The 12,082-nt window shown below is 45.0% G+C and overlaps 1 protein-coding gene across 4 annotated transcripts in view; it reads right to left on the reverse strand.

The window, feature by feature from the left end:
* Nucleotides 1-6,836, reverse strand: part of PTPN21 (protein tyrosine phosphatase non-receptor type 21) — a 71,793-nt gene extending 64,957 nt beyond the window's left edge. Inside the window, exons 1-2 of one of the 4 annotated variants that reach the window (XM_073895703.1) lie at nt 6,475-6,836; nt 1,800-2,184 (exon numbers count right to left, since the gene is read on the reverse strand). In XM_073895703.1, coding sequence (XP_073751804.1) covers nt 1,800-1,979 — 180 coding nt within the window. In that variant the 5' untranslated portion in view covers nt 1,980-2,184; nt 6,475-6,836. Of the gene's footprint in view, nt 1-1,799; nt 2,185-2,943; nt 3,681-6,283; nt 6,432-6,474 lie in introns of those variants that run through there. The other 3 variants (XM_073895705.1, XM_073895706.1, XM_025869503.2) reach the window with 3 other exon arrangements.
* Between the last annotated feature and the right edge of the window lie 5,246 nt (nt 6,837-12,082).

Genomic DNA, 12,082 nt, shown 5'->3' on the forward strand with positions numbered 1-12,082 from the left:
TTGTGCTCCCTCTCTCACTGTGTCTCTCTCTATCAAATAAATAAATAAAATCTTTTAAAAAAATAAAGAAAATAAAAAATAAAATCCTTCACTAATAGGGCACTTGGATGGCTGAGTCGGAAGAGCATAAGACTCTTGATATCAGGGTTGTGAGTTCAAGCCCCATGTTGGGTGTGAAGATTACTTAAAAATAAATAAAATAATAAAATTAAAAAATAAAATAAAATAAAATCCTTCACTAACTTCCCTACTACTTCCATGACAAACTCAAACCCTTTAACAAAAACCCAGCATTATGTGGCCCTGTTCTCAGCCTTTCCTCTCCCTACCTGAGGCTCCAGGTAGAACACCTGCCTCATGTCTTTGGCCTACAGTTCCTTTGGTGCAACAGTCTTTCCAGCCTTCAGCAAGTCCACCCTGCACCATCCCTTTCCCCTCTGCTGCCTCTCCCTATTGTCCATAGCACCCTCTACTTTCCCTATCATAGCACGGATCAGCCTATTTTCTTACTGGTATCAACACTAGCATGAGCTCCTACTACATATGTCCTTGGCACCTAACAGGTCTTTAATATCAAATAGTCAAATGATTCTGAATAGTCACCAGGGCACAGTTTATCTATTCCTAACTTTTTATGAACTACAACAATGGGATTTCCAGTTAGGAATATAACCTGGGCATTTACAGGGAATAACCAGTTTCTCCATCTTTCTCTTACCCCAGAACCAAGCAGCCAAAGACAGGAAGAGCCCTTTTCTTCACAGGCCTTACATAGCATTTTAAATTTAAGACATTATGTGGATCCCTGAGGACTCTACAACTTCCTACAGACGAGATTACAGGTTTTCCAGGGCAAACTTCCCTATGATAACTGTAAAAGACTATTGCTACAGCTTTAGTGTTGGGGTACCTAGCTGGCTCAGTCGGAAGAGCATGAGACACTTGATCTTGGAGTTGTGGGTTCAAGCCTCACAATGGGTATAGAGATTACTAAAAAAAATAACTTAAAAAAAAAAGGACAAAGTTAAAAAAAAAAGGGGGAGCTGGCTTTACATGCACTTTAAATCACACAACCACTCTTGAGCATTAGGCACCACTGTTATCCCCATGGTTCAGATGAGGGAACTAGATCCCAGAGAGTCACATAACTCATCCAAGGTTAAACAACCAGTTGGTGAAGAAACCAGAATTCAAAAAGGAATGTTGAATGAATGAATGAAATCAGTAAACTGTACTAGGTCAGGAGGACGCATTTGGGATTCTATTAGAAAAGGGGAACTTGGGGGGCTCCTGGGTGGTTCATTTGGTTAAGTGTCCGCCTGCAGCTCAGGTCATGATCTCAGGATCCTGGGATCAAGCCCGGGATCATGCTCACTGCTCAGCAAGGAGTCTGCTTCCCCCTCTCCCTCTGCCCCTTCCCCCCTGCTCATGCTCTCTCTCTCTCTCTCTCTCTCTCAAATAAATAAATAAAATCTTAGAAAAGGAAAAAGGAACCTGGACAATCCTAAACGCATTACTATTTGATTTTGTATTACATTTTAAGGGAATAAATATAAGCATTTTAAAACTCAGCACTACTAGTGATCTTATGGGGCACACCCAAAGAAAGACCTCTTGCTCTGTATCTACTCCTTTTTCACAGGGAGGGGGGCTTGCAGACTTAGACATCATGGCCAGCGACATACTTGGAGAACACAGAGCCAGCATGCATTAAAATGTCTGGGAAGGAAGAAGGCACGAAGCCAGGCTAGAGAAGCCTGCAGCCCTTTTTGGGGCGGGGGGGGGGGGGGGGGGCTCACCTCCCGGAGCTCCAGTCTTTGGGCCACAGCTTCCAGGCTCTCCTGGCCAGTGCTCTCCACAGACAGCGTGAACTCCACAAATTCATTATTGAGCAGCTGGATGCGGGCAACCAGGCAGCTCTTGCTGGACACCGTGTAGCGCCGGGTGCGTTTTAGTTTCAATCCAAATGGCAGTGGCATCTTCTCGTCCCTTCGAGCGTGGCGGAGAAGTTAAAGAGGGAAAAGCACCGCCACCAACGCGGAGGTGGTGACGGCGGGAGAAAGCGATCCTCTCCCGACGGGAGGAGTACTGCACAGTCTCCGGCCGCTCACCCAGCAGCGGCTGCCGCCATCAAAAAGCAACTGAGTCCCCAAAGGCCGGGTGAAGGGAGCATCCACGCCAGTGCTGAGGGAAGAGGAATACCAGTTACAGGGGCAATAGCAAGTTCTGAACGGAGTTTTTATTTTTATCCTCTCCCCCCACCCCCGGCCGCCTCTGAGTTTTTTTAAAAATAAAAATCATGAAAGTTGTATCCAAAGAATAAGCTTTCCCTGTCTCCTGGAAAAAGAAGGCCTGAACAGCCATCCGGGAGGCAGTGAGGAAGTTTATCATCGCACTGCCTTAGCCGCTGGGTCAGACTCCACCCCTCATTGAACCCTACAAATAGCGATAACCACCTGCGGCTATCTTCGGGATTAAACCAGACAGTGGCTGGCACTACCGTACCGCCAAATTTAGTAGCTAGCCTTAGTGTGGTTCTACGTTAAAGTTTTGTTTTTTATAGTTAATTTTTTCGGCTCCCTAAGACGCCAAGTGTCGGGGTTCTTTAGCCCTTACGGGAGATAACAGCAAAACACCTCCAAAAGCCCTCGGTGAAAGTCTAAACCCCATTAGACAAATGAACCCTGAACCCAAAGGGGAGCAATAATCCGCTCTAACATATGGCAGCTGTGAGGTTCAAGCGAGGTGAAACGCTTACGCTTAACAAGCATTGGTCGGGCCGTTTCTGCTTTATAAACATTTACGTCTCCAAATTGATTGACAAGTCATAAAGACCCTACCAATGCTTGTTACCCGATTACCACCAGAAGCAGGGAAATTCTGAAAACGGTGGCCCCGGCTTCCCAACGGGTGGGGACGCCGGAGAGGCGGGGGGGCCTTCACCTGAGCGGAGCCGCGGCCCAGAAGCCGAGGCGGGCGAAGCCTTAAACGCCATCCTGGATTAACGGGGGGCGGACCCGGCTCAGCAAGCCCACGAAGCAGGGGGAGCAGGGGAGAACTCCCGCTCCGACTCCCCCCGCCGAGTCCTCCCCGCCGAAAAGCCGGCGGCGTTGCCGGGCCAACGCGCAGCCTCAGAAGTCCCGGAACTCTCCGCCCGCCGCCGCGTTTCCGGGCGGACGCGCTAACGAAGGACTGGCTCCTGCTGCCCCCGGAGGGAGCGTTTAAAGAACCCAGCTCGAGACGCACAGGAGGTGGACGGGTCTGGGCGGGGTCCGTTTGGTTCCCTGTTTGGAGCCTCAGGACACCTCCACCCCCCATACGTGATTTACAACGTTTTTAAACACACCTGGTAACTCCTGGGTGGAGCAAACTGAGCGTGAGCGGCGGCTGGGGGTTTTTCCCTCTAAACGAGTCAACAGAATCCCGGGAGGGTTCCTACCCTTTGGGGGATTGTTTTTGTTTTTTCTGAGTAGAGGCTGCCCCAGAAGACGAGTCGTTCAGCGAGGCTCGGCCGTGGCTGTGGCTGGCTACCCTGAACTTGGGCGGGGAACCGCGCGGAGGGGCAAGGTCCGCCCCCAGTCCTCTCATCTGGGAGACACAGAACCCAGGCCTCGAAAGAAGGGACTTTCTCAGCTTCACACTGGGATGGGCTGAGCTAGGAATGGATCCCAGGTTCCTCATTCCCAGTCTTCTGCTCTTTTCCGCTTTCCTGACTGCGTCTCGGTTTCAGAGACGATGGGCACACAGGGCTGGAGTATGGCAGAACTAGAGAATAGAGAGTAGCAATTTCACTAGGCTTTGCCAGAGGTAACATTTTGTAATTCCACTCCACAAAAGTGTACTGCGTCTCTGAGTACAAGGCAGCGTAGTGGGCAGTGTGAGAAATCTAAGACGAACCCTAAGCCGTCGCTGCCCTTAAGGAGATTACATGCATGCTATAATTATATACATGGCTGTATCTCTAGTAAGGACCGCACCACGGTTTTTTCTGTTTCTGTATTCTTGCTTTTGTTGTTTGTGTTTTGGTTTGGTTTTTTGCCTTTGAAGTTCTGGTTATGCCCAGGTAGCCAGAAAAATAAAAGTTAAAAACAAGGACTAGAGGAAGAAGGCCAAAGGAAAAAACCAGGACTATAAAGCGCTGTTTTTGTACCTTCTATAAGTAAAAGCACCATACTAAGGGGGGTAATATAAATATTATAAAAAGATACGGTCTCGGGCGCCTGGGTGGCTCAGTTGGTTAAGCGACTGCCTTCGGCTCAGGTCATGATCCTGGAGTCCCGGGATCGAGTCCCGCAACGGCTCCCTGCTCAGCGGGGAGTCTGCCTCTCCCTCTGACCCTCCCCCCTGTCATGCTCTCTCTCTCTCATTCTCTCTCAAATAAATAAAAATCTTAAAAAAAAAATATGGTCTCCACCTGCAGTTTTCAATGCCCTTTGCTATGTCAGTGTATAAACTAAAGCTGAGGCAAAACGAAAAAAAAAATCAAGAAATGAGAACTTTAAATAAGCTTTTGACCAGAAAATTGCCTGATAAGCTATCAGTGTTTGTATAATACAAATGTTAAAAGATTATATGTATGTAACATACCACACCGCATATACTATTAAATACCTTTCATGAGATGAGGTGGTGGATTTCAATTTTACATACAAATTATGGTTAAAAAACGGGACAGATTAAGTAGTGTGATGAAGAGACAAGACACTGCATTTATTCAGAGGAAAGATGAGTATTTGTATTGAGTGTTCAAATATGGTAGACTCTACAAAGATAGACCTAGGCCTTGAAGGCAGTAGGTATACTATATAACTTAATTATTAACTTAAGCTCTGATTAAGCAAATGCAGAGTAAAATTTTCAGTTGTTCCTGAGATCTGAAATGTTTTACTGTATCAGAGATAAAGAAAAGCCAATGTTTTCTCTTTACTTGGGTAGAGTTATATATATATATAAAACAGAAAAAGTTGAGGGGTGAATGTGGATGTCAGGGTGCATTTTTCCCCAAGATCCATTCACAAGAATAGCTTGCTTATTGCTTATTTATATAAAACTTACTGTGTTAATACTGTTTAATAATTTAGAAAATTATCAATGATTTACACCTTTTAATTTTCTGTTATATACAGTTTTCATTAGCAAATCATGTCAAAGTTATTAATGTTCAAATGGAGTAGAAATATAAGTTGCTTTTGGGGGAGGTCTGTTTCAGGTGTAAAATAATGTGGAATAGCGGCACCTGGGTTGCTCAGTCGGTTAAGCGTCTAACTTCTGCTCAGGTCATGATCCCGGGGTCCTGGGATAGAGCCCCACATAGGGCTCCCTGCTCAGCGGGAACCCTGCTTCTCCCTCTCCCTCTGCCTGCTGCTCTGCCTACTTGTGCTCTCTCTGTGTCAAATAAATAAAATCTTTTTAGAAAATATGCAATAATTTGAAAGATCTGAAATTATATCTACTAAAGAGATAATTCATAATTTGCTTGTGAAGAAAAACTAGTAAATACTTTACAAAAACCATCCTGTTATGTAATAAGAGACACGTTAAATTCTGTTCCACTTTTCAAAAGGCAGTCTCAGATATTTGTGAATTCATTTTAATGTTTCCACATTCCCTTTCAAAAGTTTCTCAAATACACTGTAACTCTGAATCCTGTCCTCTCCCCACCTTGCTGCCAAGATCCTCCCCACATGTAATTTTGCCAGTGATACTTTAATCACAGAATATGCCATCTTTAGAGTAATGTATAGATCTATAACATTAAATGAAACATATTTCTCATGGACAAAAGGCGTAGATACTCGAGAATATAATACCTAGAAACAAAACAACTATTATCAGAGTAAAATTACTGTCATATCCCAAAGTTAAAAAAAAAAATCTATCAGCAACTAATTAGGCATACAGCGGTTGTCAGAGCACACAGTGTTTTGAATATGTTTGCGAATATACGCTATTATTATAAGGCTTTCTCAGCATAAAAGAAAAGACGTGCATGCCAAGAGCGGCCAATCTAATCAGGATTTGCAGAAATCACAAGTCGGAATTTGCAGACCCAAGAATTCTTTTTTCCAGAGTAAACACTCTTTACTCCAAAAACAAGTCATCACCAAACAATCCTTCCCTACTCGCCTTCTCGCCAAAGTTATCTGGCACATTTCGTATTTAATATACCGAGAGGCAAAAATATGCCTAAGACTGTTAAAACCCTGATCCAGAATTAAGCCGCAACAATCAGCCAAGGAGTTCAGAACAGAAGTTCAAGACCCCTTTTAGAAATGAACTCAACTAGATCACGGAGAACCTGGAAAGGGAAGACTTTTCTCTTTGTTAACGCTCCTGCCACAGGTCTGGAAGCCGGGACCCATCCTCCGGGAGGGGCTCCAGGGCTGGCCGACGCGCTCCGGGGTCCCCGCTGGCGGACACACCCCACCGCTCAGCCCCAGCGCCCGCCCGCCGGCCGGGGCCCCGCGCCCTCACCTGCTCCCGCTCCCGCATCCTCGGGGCCGCGCGCCCCGCTCAACGGCCCGCCTCCCGGGGTCCCGCCGCGCGGCAGCCACAGCCGCGCCCGCACGCCAGCCCGCGTCGCGGCGCGCTCATGGGGTTCGCGCGCCTCACTTCCTGTCTCCCAAACTTCGGCCGCATTCCCCTGGGCAGAGTCCGGCGGCGGTGGCGGCGGCGGTGACGGGAAAGGCCTGGAGGTGGGACCGGCCAGCCGGGAGCGCGCACAAAGGAACGGGGTGGGGGCTGGAGTGGCAGGAGGACAGACGGACGGACGGACGGACGGACGAACAAACGGGGCACGGGACGCGCCGCCGGAGCAGCGGAGCGGCCGGGGCCGGGCGTCCCTCCCCCTGGGCCGGGCGGGCGGGCGGGGCGGATCCGGGGAGGCGGCGGCGGCGGCCCGTGACCTCAGAGAGTTGGAATGCGGGCGGCGGGGCGCGGGGGAGGTGCGGACAGCTGCGCCCGGCCGCCGGGGAGGGGGCGCGCCGCTGCTTGTTTTTTAATCATATGACCACTTATTTTAAGAGTTTCCAAATAAAGCAAGGCTTTTAATAAAAATGAGGGGAGGGGGATATCATTTCGGTTCCAGGTAAAGGGTCCGTAAAATGCTATTTTTGCTGGAGTTATTCCTTTACTGTTGTACATTTCTGAAAACAATTCAAATATTCTATTTCTTACTTCCATGCTTACGTCTAAAGATATACCCCATAAAAAAGGAAAAACACTTTAAAGTACTGGGTGGGAAAGTCCTCTTCTCCCCCCCAAAAAGGTTGATATGCCTCTAACAGCTCGGTCTCCGAAAGAGCTGGATACATACGCAGTACAGAGTAGAGCTATTAGAGATGGGGACTCCATGGTCAAGTTGTCCAGGTTCAAATCTCAGCGCCAACAGTTTCTAGGTGGGTAAACTTGTGCAAATTTCGTAACCTCACTGTGCCTGCTTCCTCTCTTCTAAAGTGAGAATAATAATAATCACTGTCCAGTAACTTGTGTAAGATACATGTGAAGTGTTTTTGTTTAACTCTAGACCCCGTTAGCGGTGTTTATTATTACACAGTATTGTATTTTTAAGCTGCATTATTGTAACTGAATTACAGCACTTAAGCGGAGGAATAAAACTGTGTGACCCTAACACCATCACAGTAGGATTATTTGATCTTTACCTGGCATGTGGTTTGAGTGATTGGAGCAGGGAAGCTTTTATTTGGCAAATTTTAATTTAAATGATTTTTTTAAAAAATACGGGTTCTGGAAAGGTTTTTGGTGTTAGATTTTATTCAACTCTCATTTTCATCAACAATTAGCAGCCATTTATTGAGTACTTATTATGCCTAAGTCATAGCCCCTACACACAGAGGACTTCTGGTCTAGTGGAAGATGCACACACCTACACACCAGACATAGATCATAAAGGTATGAGCGCTCTGGGAGAACAAAGCCGGCCAAGATTCAAGGCAGATGATGGAGCTAAAAGCAAATAAGACTACATGTGTTTCTGATAGAAAAATTAAATTAATTCTGTTTGTAACTGATATTTTAACAGTACACCATGAGGGGGTCAAATTGTGTGTGAGGAAAAAAAAAGAGACATGAATATGAGTCCCTTTCTGGTCGCCCGAGCTAGAAAAATTGAAATTATGTGAGACCCTTCTCCCTTTCTCATCTCCAGCCTACCATCAAGACCTGATATTTCCTCCTTTGCAACCTCTCAGGATTTCTTTCTTTCCTCTCTCTCTCCTACCCCCTTCTAAACCAAACCTTCATCATTTTACATCCGGATTATTGCAACAAGGGTGGTCTTGCATCTGGTTTCTCAGTTCTCTCTCCTTTACATGCAAATACCAAGTTTACCTCTCTCTCTTGGGTCTATCACTCCCAAAGGACCCCCAAGGCTAGCTTTTCTGCCTGTCCTTTAGGGCCTTTCTAAGTTGCTCTAGGCTCTTTGGCCATTCTCAATTTCTCTTTTCCCCCTGAATGCCCCAGTCAAGCTGTTTCTCCTGGCCCATAGCACCTCCTGCCCACCCCCCCCTTTCATTTTTCTGAGTCTTGCCTTGCTCTCCAAGCCTCAATTCAAGGCTCTCTGCTTCCAAGACACCCCATTCCACAGTGATCTCCACACTTGGCAAGAGCTTTAAAAACTATTTCATGAAGGCTTCTTTTATATCTCCTAGAATTCCTAGGACAACTACTGGCAGAGAGTAGGTACTAAATAAAAACGTGTTAATTGAATCGGGAAGAAAATAAAAGAATTTTAAAAATAGAAAATGATCATAAAACCCAAGCGATATTAGACAACAGATTTGAACTTCCTCCCCCTCACTGCATCAGTGTCATTTGCTGACCAAGTACTTAAACTCTTATTTTCCCTCAACCATGTTAATATGACAGTAACTCCCCCGTGATAAGCCACATGAGCAGCCCCTTCAAAGCATCAGACTTGAAATTATTATTGGCTTATGTTTGAATGAAGAGAAATAATTTGTATGGTTCAACCCCAAAAAAGTATAAAAAGGTGTCAGTGAAAATCTTCCCATCCTGCCTGCTAGACGCCCAGCTCTCCTCGTGCCAGTAACCAGTGTTTACCATAACCTTCTGAATCTATTTAGAGATACTCTGTAGATAAATAAGCCATACATATCTGTATCTTTACCTCCTCTTGTTACCCAGAAAGTGGCATGGTATAAATACTTACCCACATGAAGATAATTCTTAATAAAATAATTAAAATTTAAGGGGCCCCTGTCTCAGTTGTTGGTAGAGCATGAGACTCTTTATCTTGGGGTTAAGTTCGAGCCCCATGTTGGGTGTAGAGATTAGTTAAAAATAAAATTTAAAAAAGAAAGTCCTGAATTAAAAAAGATAATCAATAAAAAGGAAAGGAAATTGTGGTTTTGGTGGTGCACTGAATAATATTTTCTTAGGAGTTAAGAAATTCAGGGTGCGCCTGGCTGGCTCAGTTGGTGGAGCATGTGACCCCATCTCGGGGTTGTGAGATCGAGCCCTGCATTGGGTGTGATTATTTAAAAAAAATAAAATCTTTTTTTTAAAGATTTTATTTATTTATTTGAGAGAGAGAGAATGAGAGAGAGAGAGCATGAGGGGGGAGGGCCAGAGGGAGAAGCAGACTCCCTGCTCAGCAGGGAGCCCGATGTGGGACTCGATCCCGGGACTCCAGAATTATGACCTGAGCCAAAGGCAGTCGCTTAACCAACTGAGCCACCCAGGCGCCCCCCCAAAAATAAAACCTTAAAAAGAGAAATTAATCTGCTTTGATAGCTTGGTGAGTACCTACTATACCTCACTATGTAAATTATCATCTTCTGCAAGAATCTAAACTGAATGACTGACCCTCTTCTCCCACCACATAGAGATTAGGATTCCCAGAGGGAAGGGTTAGGAAGAGCCAGAAAGACAAATAAGATGTATGGCTCTGTCCTCAAAGACTTAGGAGCGTGCACTGCACACACACGCACTCCAGTACTATATATATGCATATATTAATGAGAATATGTTTTAAGGGGGGTAGTCATGTCTGGTTTATCACTATGATTAGCTTCTAGCTGAGCCTGGAAGGACAAACAAAAAAGCTCACAAAGAACTCAAGGAAAAGAAGAGAAAAGCATTCCAGGCTGAAGGAAACCACCTCCAAACCCTACCTCTCTCCCTCCTGCCCCCCCCCCATATATACAGGCTTGCAAAGGATGAGCACGTGCAACCGTCCAGCTGGAATGCTGCCCTGAGAGCGGGCTGGAGGTAGGAAGAGGCCAATGTTAGAGGACACAGGGCTCCATGGAGTTGGGCTCAGGCCTCTCTGACTTCAAAACTAACGCTCTTTTTGTCATCTTCTCTCTTTAAAAGACAACCCAGAACTCTCTTAGCCTGCATTGTGGTTTATTGAAATTTAGTCCTCATTCTATCCCCTATAGCAAAATAGGTCATTCATCCTGAACTGGAGAGCCCTTCCATGCCAGAAAAGAATTCTCTTGGTCTAGCTTAATCCTTTTCAAGGTAAATACCTTCGTTCCTTTAATGGTTTCTCTCTGGCCATCATCATGATCATCTTCCTCTGGATGTGATGTGGTTTATGAAGCTGTATCTTCCAGAGAAGCACCTTGAACAGTGTTGGACCACTGAACACCATCGGTTTAGTGCACCCTGTGACACTGTAACTCCTCCTGAGGTCTAAATGTGTGGGTTCTTTTTTTTTTAAGACTTTTTTTTTTAAAGATTTTATCTATTTATTTGAGAGAGAGAGAGAGAGAGAGAGAGAAGGAGAGAGAGCACAAGCTGGAAGAGAGAGCATGAGGAGGGGGCAGAGGAAGTGAATTTTTTTTTTTATTTTTTATTTTAAGTGAAAGTGAGCTCTAGGTCCAATGTGGGGCTTGAACTTACAACCCAGAGATCAAGAATCACATGTTCTACTGACTGAGCCAACCAGGTGCTGCCCCCCACTTTTTTTTTTAAGTAAAAGCATTTCTTTTCATCTTCTTTTCTTTATTATTATGAATGTGTGCATTCTTAAGCAGCTTTTAAATGTATTGTTCTGAAAGTTACCGTTTCTTGAATACATTTTTTAAGGATTTATTTATTTGAGAGTGAGAGAGCACAAGCAGGGGTGGAGCGGAGGGCAGAGGGAGAGGGGGAAGCAGTCTCCCTGCCAAGGGTTCTGAGGACTCCATCCTCAGACTCTAGGATCATGAGCTGAGCCGAATGAAGGCAGACGCTTAACCGACTGAGCCACCCAGGCGCCCCTTGAATACATTTTAATAAAAGTTTCCCTATTCCAAATACATTTTAATGAAAACATTTTCTATTCTCTGTAAAATGTTCTTTCAATATTATCTAAATATCGACTAAGGATTTTGTAATCGGTAATGGGTACAAAAGTGTTTTCATTCTTAGTTCTGAAATGGTGGATAAATAGAAATAATGGACTATCTTTTGGATAGTGAGTGTCATGAAAGCAGGGACTCCATCTTGCTCATCTTTGTGCTCTGGCTCCCAGCACAGTGTCTGACTCTGAGAAGGCATTTAATTTTTAATCAACAAACAGTGCTGCTGTGAGCCAAACACAGCTTAAAATGCTTCCCAGATTTTAATTTATTTCATCCTCATAACCCTGTGAAGGAGGAACTGCTATCATACGAATGTCACAGGTGAGTAAACTGAGGCACAGAGAGCCTAAGCAACTCGCCTAAGGTTTAGGAGGGAGCAGCAGGGCTCCGGCGTCCTCGTTCTCAGTCACTTTGCTGCTTCTCATCAATGTTGGATGAGGGCATGATGGTTGGATTAATCCATGAGGAATGCTTTTGTTAATTTAGGTCATTTATTTTATCCTACAAATATTTCATAAGTGCTTCCTATGTGTCTAGCATCCTGAAAGAAATTTTGGAGAAATGGAGAACTACAAGAATTTGTAATTTTGTTAGAGAGGACACACACACAATTAATATTACAGAGGGTATATTAAGTGTCATACTAGTAGCTCCCACATAGATGCTATAGGAATTCAGAAGGAAAAAAATGATTATATAAGATACAGGGCCATGTGGCAGATAGACCCTAGGTGGCCCTGTGATTCCTG

Source organism: Callorhinus ursinus, unplaced genomic scaffold, assembly GCF_003265705.2.
Source record: "Callorhinus ursinus isolate GAN/ISIS: 27379988/994484 unplaced genomic scaffold, GSC_fseal_2.0 scaffold8, whole genome shotgun sequence".
NCBI classification, from domain to species: Eukaryota; Metazoa; Chordata; class Mammalia; order Carnivora; family Otariidae; genus Callorhinus; species Callorhinus ursinus.